General features: G+C 46.3%; 2 protein-coding genes across 2 annotated transcripts in view; both read left to right on the forward strand.

Annotated features, from left to right (window-relative positions):
* p4hb (prolyl 4-hydroxylase, beta polypeptide) overlaps positions 1–3270 on the forward strand; it is a 38075-nt gene extending 34805 nt beyond the window's left edge. Inside the window, exon 11 of the mRNA XM_059948334.1 lies at positions 2533–3270. Coding sequence (XP_059804317.1) covers positions 2533–2628 — 96 coding nt within the window. The 3' untranslated portion in view covers positions 2629–3270. The remainder of the gene's footprint in view (positions 1–2532) is intronic.
* An 11698-nt stretch (positions 3271–14968) lies between these two features.
* LOC132380291 (protein phosphatase 1 regulatory subunit 27-like) lies at positions 14969–19201 on the forward strand. Its single transcript, XM_059949045.1, has 3 exons — positions 14969–15294; positions 17604–17754; positions 18925–19201. Exons 1-3 carry the CDS (start codon positions 15114–15116, stop codon positions 19046–19048), a joined length of 456 nt encoding a protein of 151 aa, XP_059805028.1. The 5' UTR covers positions 14969–15113; the 3' UTR covers positions 19049–19201.
* Positions 19202–20368: the final 1167 nt, after the last annotated feature.

The following is a 20368-nucleotide window of genomic DNA, read 5'->3' on the forward strand; positions in this document are numbered from 1 at the left end:
ACCTTGTTTGAACTCTCTCAAATTGGGGAAGTGAGACAATGTGCCTTTCTGTAAATCTCTGGCAAGCACTGTCAACTTGCGCTCGAATGCCAAAACATCCTCCAACATGTGCAGGGCTGTACGTCCTTTCCCCTGAAGAGCTGTGTTCAGCGTGTTCAGGTGCGCTGTCATGTCTACCATGAAGTGTAGATTTTCCAGCCACTCTGGCTGTTCCAGCTCAGGAAAGGTGAGCCCTTTGCTGCCCAGGAAAGTTTTCACTTCTTCCAGACACGCGACAAAGCGTTTCAGCACCTCCCCTCTGGACAGCCAGCGATAAAAACAAGTTGTAGCGGTGTGCCACACGCAGTCAGTAAACTGCAGTCAAAGATAGCTTTATTCGAACTAAACAGCCTTGCTTTTAAGCCTCCCTCAACCCGCCCCCCATGGGCGCGGATGCTGCAAAAGACAGGTACTCACAACCCCCCGTAGGCTATCTCCTTTAGCCTGAACGCTGGCTAATTGTGAGCCGGTTCGGATGTGTCAAGGAAATGGGTTGCCACAACGTCTTATTTAGATTGTACAAGATCACCATAATCTTCAAATTTAGAATTACATTTCAAAAACTAACAAACTAACATAAAATACATTTTAATTAAATACTGACCAATTATTTCCCAAAGCAACAGGGAGCCGCAGCACAGACGTAAAAGAGCCACATGTGGCTCCGGAGCCGCGGGTTGCCGACCCCCGGTCTAGGTGCTCACTGCCAACCTGGGGCTTTGGGGGAAGGAGAAAAGCTCCTCTCACGACAACAGCTGAAACACAGCAAGGTGATTTGTAGTCTGGCTAGGTACCGTGTATTCCATTGATCTGTGGGAAGCACAGATTAGAGGTGTTGCCTCTTGCCCTACGGGTGTTGGATCTTCAGCCCATGATGTGCCATACTAATTGAACTAGTAGTTAAATGCCTGGCTAAACTAATCCTTTCTGCCCACTTTGTATCCCTCTATTCTCTGCAGTTATGTGCCTCTTGAATGTCATGTATTTATTTCTCTGCTGCCACCCTTAGCAGTGCATTCCAGGAGCCCACCAGTGTATATTTTTAAAAAAGCCTCTGCCCTGTGCATCTCCGTGGACTTGCCCCCTTCATCATAATGCATGTTAGAGATTTTGACCCTGAAAGAAGCTGGTTTTGTACCAAATCTACCCACAATGTTCAGCTGCTCTCGTGTCTCCCCTCAGCCTGTTCGAGAGAAAACACTTGAAGTTTGTCTAATTTCTGCTCATGAGGTACGCTCTCAAATTTGGGCAGCATCCTGGGAAACCTCTTTTGCGCTCCCTAAAGCTTTTGTGTCCTTCTGAGATCTTCCCTGTAACCAGGAGCCGAAGTGGTTCTGGCTGCTATGGCTAATTAACTGAGAGTTGATTAATGTGATTGCTGCTAATTGCAGCTTGCTCTGGGGCAATTTGTGGTGAGCTTCAGTCAGTTACGTACTTCCAGAGTGTATTGCTGTGTTTTTGTCTTCAGTATGAACTGTCGCTGGGTAATGCCCCAATCCCCTTCTCTTCCCCCCCACCCCCCCACCTTTGGAGTTTTCTCTCTGCTGTGTTAAGTTATTCACTTGCTGGTTGACAGTATTGCAATTACTTCATTGTAATGTGGGAAGGGAGATGTGTAGAGTATTGTGAAGTCAGTACCTATTCCCAGAGCATTGAATATTTGACCGGCTGATTTATCTTTAGGTATACAAATCTGGATGTGCCAGCACCAGATTGGTTGCTACATGAATCACACAGTAATCTGATCTAATGAGATGCACAGCCAGAATTTAAAGACTCCTCATCATTATGTACTGTCGTATGATGTGGGCAGTCATCTTAGTAATTTCTTCTGTAAAAGTAGTGGGCAGTGTCTTCAAGATGCCTTTATCAATATTCAGAGGTTGCCTGGCATCAGTGGTCACGTACCAGGACTTGTGATATGTACCAGCTGTCCATTTGACCATCCGCCACCTGCTCCCATGGCCTCACGTGACCCTGAATGGTCGGAGGGGACTGAGCAGGTGTTACACCTCGCCCAAGGGTGATCTGCAGGCTGGCAGAGGGAAGGAGTGCCTTGTGCCTACTTTGGTAGAGATATATCACCACCCTGCCACCCATATCCATAATCTGATTTAATAACTTGTTGCTAAGCCTTTTCTTTATCCACTGGGGCAGTTTAGTGTCGCTGCTCAGGCGAAGAGATGATTACATTGAATCTTGAGCTTTGCAACTTGGGATGTTGCCTTAACATTTGGAAAGTGGGTGGGGAGGCTGAGATTTTATTTTCAGTAAGATGCCATTGGCTGCTAAGAATGCTACTATTTGTGCTCTGAGTTTAGCAAGTGACGTCTACAGATGCCTTTCCCATTCCAAAGCTCTGCCAGTATTGGTGGGTTGTGGGACTTTCCTGGAAATGAGGGGGAGGTTGGTGTGGGGATGAGTCTGATGTAATGCTGTGAGCAACTTGTCTGGATTGCTGCCTCTTACTCATCCCCACCTCCTGTCCTGTAGGACCTTGAAGACATGGAAGAGGAGGAGGAAGGAGATGACGAGACAGATGGAGAAACAGATGATGAAGAAGCTGATCATCTTAAAGATGAATTATAAAATTGCAACCAAAAACACTACAGCTTTTTGTACAATTCAAAATGCAGTAAACATGAAATATTCGGCATCAAGTCTAAGTTGATAAAACCAGGGAATATGCAGCCAATTGTCAGTGCACATCGTGCAGTTTTCATTTTGTTAATTTATTAGGGATCACCATCCTTAATTGTTCAAGCCACATCTATACTTTGGACTTTTTTTGTTTCCTGTTACTGATTCATGTAATGTACTTTTGTACAGATTTTTAACTTGTTTGTATTAACATTGCGTCTTTACCTGGTGATGGACGGTTTTCTCGCACTTGTCTGAGTGCCTAAATAGAGGTGAGTGAACTAGAGGCCACTGCTGGGGGAAGAAAAAGAATTAGAGGTGGGGGAGGGCTTTGGGGATGTTCAGAAGTTTAAAGGAAGAGGCATCTAGTTTTATAACTCAGGGACTCTTCTATTTCAGTTTCAAAATCTGGACCCAAGATCAACTTTTTTTGGCGGGTGGGGCAGATGGGATCACGCAGCAGATGAAGCATTGAGAGAGGGCTTCATCTGAGGTGTGCAATTCTTCAAGCATTCCGATATGCGTAAAAGGAGGCAAAAAATTGGTGGCCAGGATGAAATTAAAGAAAGATTAAACTTTTCCATTCTGAGACTCCTGGTTGCATTTTGTCAAAACACAAAAATACAACTGCAGATGCTGTGGATCAAGGAATACGTACACGACGCTGGAAGAACTCAGCAGGCCAGGCAGCATCCGTGAGAAAAGAGTAGCCAACGTTTCGGGCTGAGACCCTTCATCAGGAATGGGGGCATTTTGTCAAGCTGGTTGGTTGTCTTTCCCTTTCCCCCCCGAGCCAAAGGTATTTGGGTTGTGATTCCCATAACAAGCATGGTGCCAGTGGTAAAATGTTACCCATGGTAAGTATGGGGCCAGTGACTAAATGCTGCTCACAGGATTCTGTTCTTCCCCATTCAAATAAGTGTCTGTTGACTATCTCGTGTAGTGAACTCAGCTGGATCTGCTTCAGTCGTAATCTGCATTTTGGAGTTTGCAACAGCAGCAGTTATTATTAAGTGCTGTCATATCACGTGGATGATCGTGGTCTCATGACCGTGGTAGATCTAGGCTAATTAGATCCTTCTGGGCAATGTCTTTACAAGATGGATGATCCTAGCCATTATCAATACTCCAGAGATTGTCTGCCTGGCATCAGTGGTCACACAACCAGGGCTTGTGATATGCACCAGCTGCTCATATGACCATCCACCTGCTCCCATGGTTTCATGTGACCATGATCAGGCTTACCCAAGGGTGACCTGCAAGCTATTGGAGGGAAGGAGCACCTTGCACCTCTTTTGATAGACACATCTCCACCCTGCCACCCAAAGTATCAGCAGAAGCTGATGTATTTCTTAGGCAAAGATTGTTCAGCCCATTGAGTTTATGCTAGCCCATGGCAGTTACATTCCACTTGTTACTTTGAGCCTATTTTGCACTTCACCCACCAGTTTTATTTTTCTGATTGATGTAAAATGGGGAAAAATGTGTCACATGATCAGACACAAACACCGCATACTATTCTGAACCAAATCTGAAATCTGTATATTTCACTTTTCTCTGCAGACCATCCCTTCACACAGTTCCAGTTTGTCAATTGTTGATTTAGTCTGCAAGTTGGAATTGTACACTCACTTGATATGTTGCCATATTATTGTAATGAACAGAGTCACATGCGTAAGATTGATGAAGAACAATCTCAAGTAGAGAAAGAAAGGAGCTTCTCCAAAGGACAAACTTGTGTACATCACTTTTGAGTTTAATATGGGAGCTTGTTCACTTGTAATTGGGGGTTTTTAACCTACAGACAAGCTCCAGTGTCATTGAAGCTGTTCTCAGCTGTTTGGTTACTTCATTTTTTATTTAGAGGTACAGTAGTAATGGGTCCTTCTTGACCAATGAGCTGGCACTACCTGTTTACACCCACAGGGCCAAAAGGAAAATGTACAAACCGTGCAGACAGCAGCAGCAATAGAACCTGGGTTGCTGGTGCTGTGCTAATTGCCACTCTACCAGGCTGCCCTGTTGCACCCCCACCCTCAGCATTCCCCCGGCACAACCTGCTTGTCTTAATGAGGTGCTGGGCACAAATCTTTCACAGGCTTCAGTAGGAGTGGCTGTCTGTGATGTCAATGAGAAAGTAATGGTTCCTGCTGCATGTGGGGTGGTGAACCACACCGGTGTTTGAAGTGGGTCTGAACCACTATTTTCAGTTTACACCTGCCAGAGTTCCTAGAAGGCTGTTTGAAGTTTTGTCCACCACGTGGACTGGACGGGACATCTGATACAAGCTGGACACAGTCCACTACTGTGGCCTCTGTTGTAATATGTTCTCATCCAGCAATTGGAGAACAGCTGAGGTTTGTACTTTGATATTTGCCATTCAGCCTGTCAAATCTGTGGCTCAATTCAGTCAATCCCGTACCCATAATTACCTGTAATTTATCACCTTTCAATTAATTCCCCTGATTGTCCCTGTTGATGATTTGCTTTATACCATGTATACATTGGAAGTCATTTTTAATTTATTGATTTATGGAATGTAGGTGTTGCCAGCTAAGCCAGCATTTATTTCCCATCCCTAGTTGCCCTTGAAGGTGGTGGTGAGCTGCTGCAGTCCCTGAGGTGTGGGTACACCCATGGTGCTCTTGGTGAGGGCATTCCATGATTTTGACCCAGTGACAAGGAATTGCGATATGTTTCCAAGTCAGGGTGGTGAGTGGCTTGGGGATTTCCAAGTGGTGGTGTTTCTGGGTAACTCGTCCTTCTAGATGGTAGTGGTCGGTAGATGGTACCCACTGCTCGTTTACATCAATGACCGACAGTCAGAGGATGTCCCAACCTGAAGCTCGTCAAGCATATCTTTAGGATGTGGAAGGAATCTGGAGTCACGGGGGAAACGTATCAACTCCTTGCAGGCAGCAGTTGGAATTAAAGTTTATTGTAATTCAGCCATACACGTTAATACAGCTAAACAAAACATCATTCCTCTAGGGCCAAGGTGCAAAACAGTTGCGACCCAGCACAGTCACTAAGTATTAGCACAAATCCTTGAATAGCACAGCCTGAAGGTTGGCTGGTTGTCGAAGTGCGAGTTGTATGAGTATGTGACCCATTTGGGGATTGCTGTTGCTGGAAAGCCTTATGCTAATCACTGTGTTTCCCTCGGTGCGGGAAGTGGTTCACCGAGGCAAAGCAGTTGTGACCGGGCAAGGCTATGGGTGTGGATGTGGCCGGCTACACTTACACCGCAGGTAATCAGCTATAGACTGGTTAAGGAGTAACCAGCATGTCTTTGGAGTACAAGAGGAATTGAGTATCTGCGGATCCCTAGCAGCTAGTGATCACTTGGCAGCCTCCACACGGTGCAAAGGCTTTGATTTGGACCAGGTGAGGGGGTGAGGTAGCCCCCTGCTTTACTGGGTTTTATTGGGTCAACTACAGGGTTCCAGTTGCATTGCTGACTCCGGAATTTCCTGCTGCCTTCTGCGGAAATTGTCACCTTTCGGCTCTCTGCATTCAGTCTATTTTCGAGCATCACTCCTGCTATGTGCCCACTGTTGTATTCAGCGAGAACCTTTAAATTTCATCTGTCAGATGGGACCCATCTATCATATCCTCCAGTCAATCTCACAATTCACTGTTATGTCAGCTGTAGATTTGAGAACTATTGTTTACATTAAAGCTGATCTTTATAGTAAAACAACGTACTGCAGATGCAGGAAATTATTAACATAAAATGCTGGAGGAACTCAGCAGGTCAGCCAGCAACTATGGAAAGGAAGAGGGTGGAAGCCATAGGAAAAACCCTTGAGGTCCAATAAAGCTACCACTCGCTGCCGCAGTCTTCGATTGCATGGTCTTGCATCCGAAAGTTCCTGTTATACAGTAGCCCGCCAAATGCCTTTTCACAGTTCCATGTGCACCACATTCGCCTCAGTTCCTGCACTATTTTAAAAAAAAATCTGAAGCTAACATATTCGCTTTCCACAATTGTACCTGGCTGAGGAAGAAACCATTTACCAAATGTTGAAGGGCATTTTTTAACCCCATACAGGAGGTGATTATATGGAACGAGGTGTTTAAGTAGTTGGGCAGGTACAGGAATGTGATGAGGACCGGTAATTAATTCCACTCTGATTATTGTCTCCCACAGCTGAAATTAAACTGACTCTCCCGTGGAGGCTGGGTCCATCCTTCCTCATTTCTCAATGAATGGGTTAACATTTGCAATTCTCCACCTCTTCTGCCCCCAGTAGATCTTTGGGAGTTTATGTCAGGGTCTTTGCGATTTTTGTTTACTGTTACTAACCAAGGATGCATTCGATCCGGGCCAACTGTTACCCACTGCCAGCCTTTCCTGGACTAGAATCGGGCTTATTATCACCAGCATGTGTCGTGAAATTTGTGAACTTCAGCAGTACAATGATAATATAGGACAAATAAATAGATTACAGTAAGTACTGTATACGGAATAGTTTAAAACAGTGTAAAGCCAATAATATATTTTAAAAGTGAGGTAGTGTTCACGGGTTCAATATCTATTTTGGAATCGGACGGTCGAGGGGAAGAAGTTGTTGCTAACTTGTACATTTAAGCTACCTTCGAGATTCTGGCTCCTTCCTTGGAGATTGGTGGAAAGAGCTCACTTGATCTGTTGGCCTCCCTGAAGTAGACAAAAGATGACGAAACTGGCGTCCGAGAGATGAATTATGGAGAAATTTAAAACAAAAAAAAACTTTTGTCGAATTCAATGATGCAGTAAAAGTGAATCATCATTTGGCACGAGGGGAGTAGCCTGTGCAGTTGCCTTCAATGTGTTGGGGATCATCATCTTTAGTTGACGCCACAGATTGACTTCTCTTGTGACTCTTCTGTACTTCTCTGCTCGGACTTGTAACTTGTTCATGTTAACATTGTCTTTACCTGCGGCCAGTTCGTCTGGCGTTTCTGCCTCAATGAACACACCGCGAGGAAGGATCCCCGCTTCTCTTAACAGTTAATATACGTCGATTAGAAAAAAAAACAATTTTTATATTGGGTGCTAGCATTTTGATTTTCCCTAGCACTGTGAATACTGACTACAGCACAGAAACAGGCTCTCTTGTCCTGTTATTCGGAATTATTATTCTGCCCCTAGTCCTACAAGCCCGCACCTGAACTATAGCCCCCGCCCCCACCTCTCCGAAACTTCTCTTCAATGTAGCAATTGAACCCACATCCTCCACTTCACCGGCAGCTTGTTCCAGTCTCCGAAGGAGGAGGTTCCCCTTAAACAATTCATCTTTCGCCCTTAACCCATATTCCCTTGAGTTGTAACCTCATCCAACCTGAGTGGGGGGCAAGCCTGCTTATATTCAGCCTATCTATATCCCTCATAATTTTGTACAGCTCTATCAAATCTGCACTCCAGGAAATAAGGTCCTTTCCTTATAACTCAAGACCCGGCAACATCCTTGTAAATTTTCTTTGTACTCTTTCGATTTGATTGATCTGTTTCCTGTAGGTGACCAGAGCTGGGCCTATCTTGCCCCTTGAACTAGAGTATTTTGGTCGTTCGGGAAGTTATTTCTCGAATTGTTCTACCCTTCTCCACGTGGGGTTCTGTAACGTCCGTCTAATGTCTTTCCCGCAACTGACAGCGGGTACTTAGTCCGCCAGAGCACGGCGCCTCAGCTGATTATTCTCATGAAGGACAAAATGAGCTATTAGAATCGCCAGGACTTTGCAACGAAAAGCAACGTTGATTTCAAACCAAGCGTTGTGAAATGGCTGCTCCTAATTGCGATGTCCAGGTCGCCATCCCACACGCTGCAAATCCGTCCAGATTCCGCAGATGCTGTCAACGTGTGTGAGACCCATCACCACCCACTGTGCTCCGCTGCTTCTTCGCTGTAACTGGGTGATGTAAGTTCCCGCTACTCTCCCGTGTCCTTCACAACACGTGGACTCCGCCAGCAGGGAGCACACACATTGCTTAAAGTCAACCTTCCGTGTAACCGGAAATATATTTGATCAGGATTCTTCGGAGCTTGGAGTCCACCCCACTTTACTGTTCGGGCTTCTTCCCCCTTCCTTTCCAGTCCCGGGGAAGGATCTCGGCCCGAAACCGCAACTGTTTATTCCTACATAGATGCTGCCTGAGTTGCTGAGTTCTTCCAGCATTTGGCATTGTTGATCGAAACTTCCAGCCTCTGCAAACTCTTTTGCGTTAACGTTTCCTCCGTCACTGGCAGTAAGATGACAAACTACATAAAGTGACACGGCGCAAACCACATCGCCCGAACCCATTTTCATTAATGCTGGTTTTACTGCGAAGATTCGGCGGGACATCTGAAACTGTTATAAACTTCCACAGATGCTTGCTGACCGGCCTGGTATGGAAACACCAATGCCCCCGCTTGGAAAACCCTACAAAAAGTAGTGGATACAGCCCAGTCCACGATGAGTAAAACTAACTCAACCCCCCCCCCCCACCACTATTGAGCATATCTACATGGAGGGTTGACGCAGGAAAGCAGCGTCCATCATCAGGGACACCCACCACCACCCAGGGCATGCTGTCTTCTCGATGCTGCCATCAAGAAGGTGGTACGGGAGGCTCAGAACTCACACCACCAGGTTCGGGAACAGTTATTACGCCTCAAACATCAGACTTTTGAGCCAAAGGGGATAACTTCACTTGCCCCATCACCGAGGTGCTCCCACAACCTATAGACTCACTTCCAGGGGCTCTTCATCTCATCTTTACCGCTTATTTATTTATTATTTCCTCCTTTTTCTATTTCAACAGTCCGGTTTGTGTTTTTTTTGCACAATGGTTGAACGCCCAGGTCGGCGCGCTCTTTCGTTAATTCTATTATGATTATTACTTTGTTATGGACTTATTGACTATGCCCGCAAGAAAATGAATCTCGGGGTTGCATATAGTGACGCATATGTACTTTGATAATAAATTTATGTTGGACTTGGACTCCGGATCTTTCAGTTAACTGCTTACCTCCCGCAGTTGTTAGTTCACCGGTCTGCGGGATTCCCAGTCTAGTAACAGAAGAGCCATACCACAGGAATAACAGAACCTGTCTGAGTGCTGGAGAAGACGGGAATGTGTCATCCTGGGGATCATTTACTCCGGCGCCCTGAGCTCCACCCACCCGCCTCTCTGTGTTAAATACCTACTCCCGGCATTTACCCCCCCCCCAACACTTTTCACTAATCATTTTAAAATTACACTTTACTTTATTGTCACCAAACAATTGATACTAGAGCGTACAATCATCACAGTGATATTTGTTTCTGCGCTTCGCGCTCCCTGAAGTACAAATCGAAGTAAATATAATAAAAATTTAAATAATAAATCATCATTAGAAAATAGAAGAGGGAAAGTAAGGTAGTGCAAGCCAGATCCGGATATTTTGAAGGTTCGGCCCAGATCCGGGTCAGGATCTGTTCAGCAGTCTTATCACAGTCGGAAAGAAGCTGTTTCCAAATCTGGCCGTACGAATCTTCAAGCTCCTGAACCTTCTCCCGGAGGGAAGAGGGACAAAAAGTGTGTTGGCTGGGTGGGTCGTGTCCTTGATTATCCTGGCAGTTCTGCTCCGACAGCGTGCGGTGTAAAGTGAGTCCAAGGATGGAAGATTGGTTTGTGTGATGTGCTGGGCAATGTTCACGATCTTCAGCAGCTTCTTCCGGTCTTGGACAGGACAACTTCCATACCAGGTTGTGATGCACCCTAGAAGAATGCTTTCTACGGTGCATCTGTAAAAATTAGTGAGGGTTGTAGGGGACAGGCCAAATTTCTTCAGCTTTCTCAGGAAGTAAAGGCGCTGGTGGGCCTTCTTGGCGGTGGGCTCTGCTTGGTTAGACCAAGTCAGGTCATTTGTGATATTCACCCCGAGGAACTTAAAGCTTTTGACCCGTTCCACTTGCGCACCACCGATGTAGATGGGGTCGAGCGGTCCGCTACTCCTTCTGAAGTCAACAACCAATTCCTTCGTCTTGCTGACGTTGAGGGATGGGTTATTGTCTTCGGCCATGCCACCAGGTTCTTAATTTCCTCTCTGTACTCAGACTCATCATTAACCAAGATATGGCCTACAATTGTGGTATCATCAGCAAACATATATTGAGTTCGATGGAAACTTGGCTGCACAATCATGGGTGTACAGTGAGTACAGCAGGGGGCTGAGTACACAGCCTTGTGGGGCACCGGTGCTCAGAGTGATTGTAGAGGAGAGCTTGTCCCCTATCTTTACAGCCTGGATCCTGTCTGTGAGGAAGTTGAAAATCCAGCTGCAGATCTGAGTGCTAAGACCCAGGTTCCAGAGCTTAGGAATCAATTCACTCTCTCGTATTAGCCACTTCTACCTTCGGAAAATAATCACCGGCTCTCGGGTCTGACTGTGTCTCCTACCGTGCACGCTCTATCAAGCTCCAAAGAGCCCGAGCTCTCTCAATCTACCCTCGTTACACACGCTCTCTCTAATCCAAGCAGGACTCGAAATCATGAATGTTCATACGTCCCTCCCACTAATCTCCCCCCTGGCTCTCAGCTTGCCAGCGGCCTAAGCGTTGCATCTGCCCATACACACCCTCCCTCGCCTCCATTCAGGGCCCCAAACAGTCCTTCCAGGTGAGGCAACACTCCACCCGCGAATCTGCTGGTATTCAGTGTTCCCGATGCGGCCTCTCTATACTTGTAAGTGAGACCCGCCATAAATTGGGGAACCGCTTTGTCCAGCAGCTCCGTTTCAACAGCCAAAAGCGGGACTTCCCGATGGCTAAATATTTTAATTCCGATTCCCAGTCCCGTTCCGGCATGTCGGCCCATGCCAAGATGAGGTCACCCTCAGGGTGGAGGAGAAACACCTTGCATGCCGGTTGGCATGGGCATCGAATTCTCCTTCCGTTTAAAAAATCTCTCCTACGTCTCTCCTCTTCTATTCCCACGCTGGCCTCTTACCTCTTCTCACCCGCATATCAGCTCCCCTGGGTCCCCTCCTCCCTCCCTTTCCTCTTTGGGCCACTCTCCTCTCCAATCAGAGTCCTTCATCTCCAGCCCTTTACCTTTCCTAACCACTTCACCAATCATCGTCCTTTCCAGTCCTGACGAAGGGCCTCGCTCGAAACGTCGACTGTTTATCAAGTTCTATTGTTGCTGCGTTCCTCCAGTACTTTGTGTGTGTTATCCTGGTAAATCTGCTCCGCGCCCTTCCGATGAGGAGGCGACCGGAACTGTGGTCTATGCTGGCTACACAATCTATGAAGAGGCAGCTAAAATTTATGATAACAAAGAGCAGTTGATACCATGTACTTGGACTTTCAGAGGGCTTTTGACAAGGCACCCCATGAGTGGTTAATATTCAAATTACAGGAAGTAAGGATTACTATTGGCTCAAAAAACAGAAACAACGAGGTACGGGGAGAGGATAATTTTCACATCTAGAAGATGTTAAAAGTGGGGTTCCACAGGGATCGATTGTGGGTTCGCTGCTGTTTTTAATTTACGTTAATGATTAGGATAACATATAAACTAGTAAAGTTTGCCGAATTTACAAAATTAGTGGGACGGGCTGATAACATTCAGGCAGCTGAATCAATACCGTTAGATCCAGATATGGGCAGATGAAATTCAATGTAAATAAATGTGAAGTATTACATATAGGAAGTAGAAATGTTAGATATAGATATACAGTGTGGAGGGGGGGGGGAGGGGGTTCTTGAGTCAGACAGTGCGCTGAATGAGAAGGATTTGGCGTCCTGGCAGACCCATCACTTTCAACATCTGGACGATGCACAGAAGCGAAATGGAATATTGCGCTGAGAGGAGTTCACGTCAAGAGATGTTCTCCCTCAGCTGTACGATGCGTGTGAGACCACAGCTTGAGTACTGTGTACAATTTTGGTCTCCATATTGTGTGAGGGATGTCAAAGCGCTGGAGAAGGTCCAGAGAAGGGCGACCAGACTCATTCCAGGTCTGCAGGGTATGAGCTATAAGAAAGATTGAAATAATTAATCTTTTTAGTCTAAGTAGACGTAGAATGAGAGGAGACATGATAGGAATGTTCAAAATCCTTAAGGGTATTAATGGACGACAGATGCTACTTGAGAATGAATCAAGGACACGGGGCCCCACAGGTGGAGATTAGTTAAGGGGAGATTTCAGACTAACATCAGGAAGCATTTCTTTACACATGAGCTATGGGCACATGGAACAAACTATCTAGTTGTGTAGTTGAGAGTAGCGCCTTAGAGACTTTCAAATCTAAACTCAATAGTTATTTCAACGCACTACGTGAATAGGAATTTGGCCCGCTTTGCGGGCCGAATGGCCTGTTGTCAGAAACTTTCTAATGTTCTAACTAGAGTTGCCGTTTTATAGAGCTGCAACATTACCTCACGGCCCTCGAACTCAATGCTCCGACCTTTCGTACCCCTTCTTAACCACCCAATCAACTCGCGAGAACTTGCTTCCTTGCTTGTCCAACTCCGGTGAAGACTTTCCACAGATATTAGTAAATACAAAGGCACTCGTAGGGTCGGCATTGTGGGAAGAGAAACAGCTTTCTTCAACGCACTTTCTGTTTGCTCTATTGCTTTGACCGTTGTACTTCCCAGGGCGGTTACTGTGTGGATGTGAGAACTCGTCGTCCATGCCGAGATGTGAAATTCTGATTCGGAAGCAAGCGGCAGGGTTCAACAACTTGTGTACGTGTGTCAGACTCCATTGCAAGTTCGCACATGGAATTAGAGAGTCTTATGTACGAATGAAGCGTGCGCGGAGGTCTGTACTGTGACCTTTGGGTGGTCAGCGAAATACTTGTCTGGATCTCTTGGTCAATCAATCTGGCCCTTCGCACCTTCTCCCGTGACACTTACACGGGGCAAACAACCCAAAACAGGTCACTTGGCCTAGTCAGTCCCTGCCGGTGTTTATGATAAAAGACGAAAGAAAGATTAGCTTTATTTGTCACGTGTGCATCGCAACGCCATTACATACAGTGAAGTGCATCGGGGGCGAGACGGGGACGGTCTACAAGTTTCGCCACGCTTCACCCTAACCCTCACGTCTTCGGAATGTGGGAGGAAACCGGAACCCACAGGGTCTTACAGTAACCGCTACACACCCTTGATCTTACAGCCACACAGCCTCCCTCCGCTTTTTGACCAGTGGGTTCCTCCACTGTTGTACGGGTTCATCGTTCGCTTTTGGACTTAGGGACTGCGCTCTGTAACCGCGGTTTTCGGAACACGTGAGGCAAGAGGCAAGACTGGCAACACGCTGAGTTGTAAACAGGGACGGTTGCAACACCGTGAAACCTGACTGGAGCTCTGTAACATAAGGTCACCCCCGAGGTCTCAGTTGCGGTAATCTAATGATGCTGCAGAATCTGGCGGCATATCGGTTAGCTCAAGGTCACACGGGAAGGCTTCATAGCGCGGCCAAGGCCCCTGGAAGTAGCGGGGTCTAATATTAGAGAAACACGAACACTGCGGGTGCAGGGATTTGCAGCAAGAAATAATTTGCGGGAGGGGATCAGCGGGTCGAGCAGCATCCGCGGAAGAAAAGGAGCCGGGTGGAAATCCCGCATCAGGACCCTTTCCTCCCACAGACTCTGCTCGATCCGCTGTGTTCCTCCGGCACATTATTTGTTGCTGATGGCAAATATTCCTGCCATGACTTGTTTTGGCCCTCCATAAGACCATGAGCCCACTCAGCCCATCGAGTCTGCACCGCCATTCCATCATGGCTGATTTATTACCCCTCTCAACCCCATTCTCCTGCCTTCTCCCCATAACCTTGACACCCTTACCAATCAAGAACCTATTAATCTCCACTTTAAATACACCCAAATGACTTTGCCTCCACAGCCGTCGGTGGCAATTCATTCCACAGGAATTCCTCTGTTCTCAAGGGACGTCCTTGTACTCTGAGACCGTGCCCTCCGGTCTTGGACTCCTCCACTAAATGAGACATCCTCTCCACGTCCATTCTATTCAAAGAGGGGGTCAAATAAATGAGACTCCCTTCCCCAAACCTCCCCGCTCTTCTTATCCTACCCCCGCCACTTCTGACCCTGCCCTGATCAACCACGGCAAGAGATGACGCCAGATTTTGGGCGACCACTCCGGATGGTTTGTGCCAGCGTCAACAGGCCACATAAATGCAACTCGTGTCTCAGAGTCTTTTATCATACCCTTTAATGGGCTACTCGATAATAAACCCTTCCCCCCTCCCCTCCTCTGGCTGGCGACTGAGGCCGAAGGGCGGGGGTGTGGAGGGAGGTGGGGCGCACGGCCAGTGAGACAAGGTTCCCATAAATAGAGCGGACGGCGGTATATAGGCAAGTGCGTAGGAGCGCACGGGAGTTCTCGCCGCCGATCCGAGTGCGAGGAGTTATTAGCGGTTTATCGTCCTTCGTCCAAACCGATTACCATGAAGTACTATTCGACCCGGGCCAGGTACGCGGTGGCTCCCGCCAGCCTGAAGTCCACCCGCGCCGTCCGCTTCCCGAACGATATAGTATTTCAGGATCACATTCGGCAGGGCGATCTGGAGCAGGTCGGGCGCTTCATCAGAGCGAGCAAGGTGAAGCTGGACTCCATCTACCCGTCTGGTGAGTTTCTGATCCGAGGGTTTTGTAGGGGGGAATGTGGTCACTCTCTGCCCCTCGGCGCTGGAAAAGGCGCCATGGGAGTAATTTCCCTAAGGGGCACCTTGTGTGGCGGACAGCCCCCTCGGAGGAGATGAGAAACCTTTGACCTTGTGTGTAAAGGGAAGCGGGGAGAGTAATCCCAGACAATTCTAGAGGGCGCGTCTTAAGGTGAGAGGAGCAGGTTTTAGAACATAGAATAGTACAGGCCCTTCGGCCCAAACGTCTGCACCGACCATGATGCCATTTTAAACTAATCTATCTGCCTGCACATGGTCCATATCCCTCCAATGCCTGCCTGATCGCGTGTCTGTCTAAACGCCTCTTAAACGATGTGGCCTATACCAGCTCACCTGGCAGCGCGTTCCAGGCACGCACCGCACTCAGGTACTGAGATACCTACTACTCTCAACTACACAAGCAGTTTGTCTCGCAGAGCTCCTTTCACCCCCTCCCTTACTTCAAAGCTGTGTGGAAGTGATTGATATCTCCACGTGAAAAAAAAGCTTCTGACCATCTTTAAAGAAAGTCAATTTATTACCAATGTATGTAGTATATGTTACCATATACTGCCTTGAAATTCATTATCTCGCAGACATTGATGAGGGAAAATGTGATACGAAACACTTTACATAAACGGACAAAGTCGTACAAACAACCAAGCTGCAAGAGGACAAGCTACAAATAAAAATAATACTGAGAGCACGAATTGTAAATAGTCCTTGAAAATTAATCAGTGTAATTGGCTGGTTTCCCCAACCAATCAGAAGGCAGAGTGTGGTAGTAGATGGAGCGAGTTCTGCCTGGCCAGTGGGTTTCTGCAGGGACTTGTGTTGGGATTCCTGCTCTTCGCGAACGACGGACGAGAAAGTGGAAGGGAGGGTTGAGTAAGTTTGCAGATGACCTGGAGGCTGGTGGTGGTGTGGATAGTGTACAAGGTTGTTGGAGGTTACAACGGGACATTGACAGGATGCGGAGCTGAGCTGAGAGGTGGAATTCAATCTAGAAAAGTGCGTGAGGTAATTCAGGTTGGAGGGTAAAACTTGGAGCTGATACACAGGGTTCTTAGTCGTGTGGAGGAACAGAGGGTTCCGTCTGAGCCGCACGGTATCCGCAATGCTCCCGCGCACGTCGCCGTTGTTGCCGCGCAGCCGGAGTTTTCTCTTAAATAATGTGCGGTGCAGCTTTCAGGCCGAGTTAAAAAAAAAACCAAAATCCTGTTCAGGGCTATTGTTGGTCAGTTCAGCTGTGAAAAACAAACTGATGGGACACCGGATCTTGACGCCCACGTCCATATACCCCTCAATGTTGCCGCGCAGGTTGAAAGGGTGATTAAGATTGTCTTCCTCAGTCAGGAGATCGAGTTCAAAAGCTGCAGCTCCGGAAAACTCTGGTCAGACCACACTTGGGACATTGTGTTCAGTTCTGGTCGCCTCATCATGGGAAGGATGTGGAAACTTAAGGGAAGATGCAGATTATAGAACATGTCTTATGAGGAAAGGCTGAGTGAGCTAGGGGTGTTTCTCTTTCAAGGAGGGTGTGAGAAGTGATTTTATAGAGGTGTTCAAGATAAGAGGCATAGATTGAGTGGACAGCCAGAGATCTTTTCCCAGAGCGGAAATAGCTAACACGAGGGGGCATAACTTAAGGTGTTTGGTTCAGAGGCAGGGTTTTCTTTTGCACTGAGAGTGGCGTGTGGAATGTGCTGCCAGGGTTGGTGGTAGAGGCAGAAACATTAGGGAAATTTGAGAGACTATTATATAGGCACCTGGTCGTCGTCGTTAGGTCGCACCTGTAATTTCCAGTTGGCGGACGATTTCCCTCCACACCGCTCTGTCCCAACACTTGTCCACAATATCCCTAGTCTTGTCCAGCTTGGTCCAATCCTTGATGTTATCCAGCCACGTTGTTCTTTCCCTTCTTTTTCCTTTCTTTCCCTCCACCTTTCCATATAGCAAGTCCGACAAGATGTTATCTCTCCGTGTAACGTGCCCACAATAAGCAACTTCTAACTTCATAGTCTTCTCCAGTAATGTCCATGGTCTCTCAGCTTCGGGCAAACCCCTCTCATTTGAAACTTTCTCTACCCAGCTAATCCTCAACATTCATCGACAGCTCCACCTAAGAGAACAAAATTGGGGGTGGTAAGCAAAACAAACACGGAAGGGTGATAGAAAACTGGAAGGCAATGTAGGAGGGAGGGGCTAGAAGGACCTTGGAGTAGGTTGAAAGTCCTGCACTGTGTCATAATGCTCCATGTGTTTTAATTTCAGGAATGGCAGCTCTTCACGAGGCGGTCCTCACGGGCAACCTGGACTGCGTGAAGCTGCTCCTCAGGTACGGAGCTGATATTCAACAGAGGGACGAGAATGGCTGGACGGCCCTCCACATAGCCTGCAGTGACGGACACACGGAGATCGCAAAGTAAGGAGCAAACTCACCCCAACACTGACAACTGAAGGTCAATGTTTGAAACATCTGTCGGAGCATGGCGGGACGTTAGTGGTTCCTCCTCATCCATCCTTTGGGCAACGCGGTAGCGTAGTGACCCGCTTCCAATCTCAGCCACTGTCTGTAAGGAGTTCATGTGTTCTCCCTGTATGAGCTTCCCCTGGGTGCTCCAGTCTCCCACCATTCAGCCCACGTCCCCTTCAGCCACAAAGTCCAGAAGCCCGAAGTCCCACATCACCTGCTTCAAGAACATCTACTTCCTTTCAACCATTTGGTTCTTGAGCCAACCAGTACAATCCTGGTCAGTATAATACCATGACCACTTTGTGCTACAATGGACTATGTTTTTTTTCTTCTAATTGGGTTCTTCTTTGTAAAACTTCTGTTTAATCTGTCTTTCTTGTAAAAATTGCACTTAATTTATGTGTTCCAGATGATTGTTGTGTCCCTAATATTATATCATAATGATGCTACGGCAAGAGAGAATTTCATTACATCTGTGTAGTTCAAAGTTCTAAGTGAATTTATTATCAAAATGCATATTTGTTATCACACACTGAGATTCATGTTCTTTCAGATATTCACAGTAGAATACAATAGGATTAATGAAAACCGCACCCAAACTAAGACTGACAAACAACCAATGTGCAAAAGAAGACAAGCTGAATAAATACAAAATATATAATACTAATTAATTTAAAAAACTGATACTGAGAAATGTGAGTCCTTGAAATAGGTTGTGTTCAGTGATCATTGCAGTGTTGTGGCGAGTGACGTTACCCACTCTGGTTCAGCAGCTTGATGTTTGGGGGGTAATAACTGCTCCTGAATCTGGTAGCGTGGGACCTAAGGTTCCTGTAAGTCCTTCCTGATGGTAGCAGTGAGAAGAGAGCATGGCCTGGGTGGCGGGGTTCTTGACGGTGGATGCTGCCTTCTTGCGGCAGCACTCTTTGTAGATGTGCTCAGTGGTGGGGAGGTATTTTCCTGGCCACTTTGTGTGGGCTTTATGTGTACATATATGCGTATGAAAATAAGCTTAACTTTGTCTCGAAGCCCTGGTTATGTTTGCGCAGAGGCAGAAATTATTATCTCCACTTTAATTGTTCTTGTAGCAGTGTTTCACTTTGCCTTTCACCCTCCCAGGTACCTATTGTCCCAGGGAGCTCGAGTGGATTCAGTGAATGACGATGGGGAGCTACCCGTTGACCTGATCGACCCAGAAGACGTCGAGCTGCAGCTGCTTTTCGAGCCCCGAGGGGCTGTTTGAAGAGACGCCTGGAATTGCGCAACACAATTCCTTGTTTGAGGTCCCAAAGGGACCAACTCCTCAGCTGTGATTGTGTACTCTAAGCATTGCACTGTGAAGAGCAAGGGAAGTAAGAGGTCTTCGACAAGGACCCACACCACTCCCCCCAAGTGTATTCCCTTTACTTCCTTGTTTCACCAACGTTGTTGTTTCATTCATTTTATTTTAGCAAGAAGTTTAACGAATGTTTCTGTTGCAAGGATTACTGATCAAAATTTCCGACTTCCTGCAATGGACTGACCACTGTGAAGCTCATGCCCATTAACCAGTCTTACATGCACCAGAGTCTTAACTTGTGGCAGTTCTATTGTAACTTGTATTCCTTAAATAACCTCACTTATTCCAGCGTGAAGCTTTAATCTTTTTGGTGACTAGTGTTTATTGGATTTTAAATTCAGTTTACCAAGTATATTTGCAATTCTCTCTGTAATCTCCACACTTCCCGTTTCTTCAACGCTTTCCTCAAAACCTTCCTCCTTATCCATACATATGACCCCAAAAATCTTTCACGGCACTGTTCCCTCTAAGCTGTGTGGGTGTACGGCCGCAGTGTGAATCAAGTGCTCCTGCACACATAGCCTTTGTTGCTGGAGTTCTCTTTTATATAATGTTAATATAATTTTGAAATTATGTAAATATAATGTTGAAGTTATGCTAATATAATTTTGAAATCTATGTTAATCTAATTCTGAAATACCCTGTAATTAATTATGTATTAATGAATATAATCCATATATTTTCTAAATAACAAATGTACCACATTTAAGAACTTTAACCTATTTACATCGTCAGTGTTTCAAATTACAACTTACAAATTGTAACAATAAGCACAGAATGGAAGTTGGCAGCTCATTGTTAATGAACTGCTGGCTGCTGAACTCCAATGCTGTAATAAAAAAAAATCATTTAAAGTGCTGTGCAGTTTTCCTGCTCAGTGCAATGGTTGGTCCATGCAGCTGTTAAAAAATAATAGAGGGAACGTTGCTTCAATGTCAACCCCTGTCTGATAATTCTTTTGTAAAGCAGCTTGGAGCATTTTACCAGAAGTTGAAGTTGTTATGAATACTGTTACATGTACAGGACCATGCTTTGTATATTTATAAATGAATAAAGTTATACATTTTGTTACAAAGGGTTGTGAAAGTTGACTTGTTTCATTGGTAGTGCATGGTTTCTAAGTGGTTCCCAGCAAGCCCACATTGCTGTGAATAACTGGGACTGAGTGTACGTGCAAAATCTCTATATAATTACCCTCCATTCACTGCATTTTGCTGACAAAAC

Source organism: Hypanus sabinus, chromosome 23 (genome assembly GCF_030144855.1).
Source record: "Hypanus sabinus isolate sHypSab1 chromosome 23, sHypSab1.hap1, whole genome shotgun sequence".
NCBI lineage: Eukaryota > Metazoa > Chordata > Chondrichthyes > Myliobatiformes > Dasyatidae > Hypanus > Hypanus sabinus.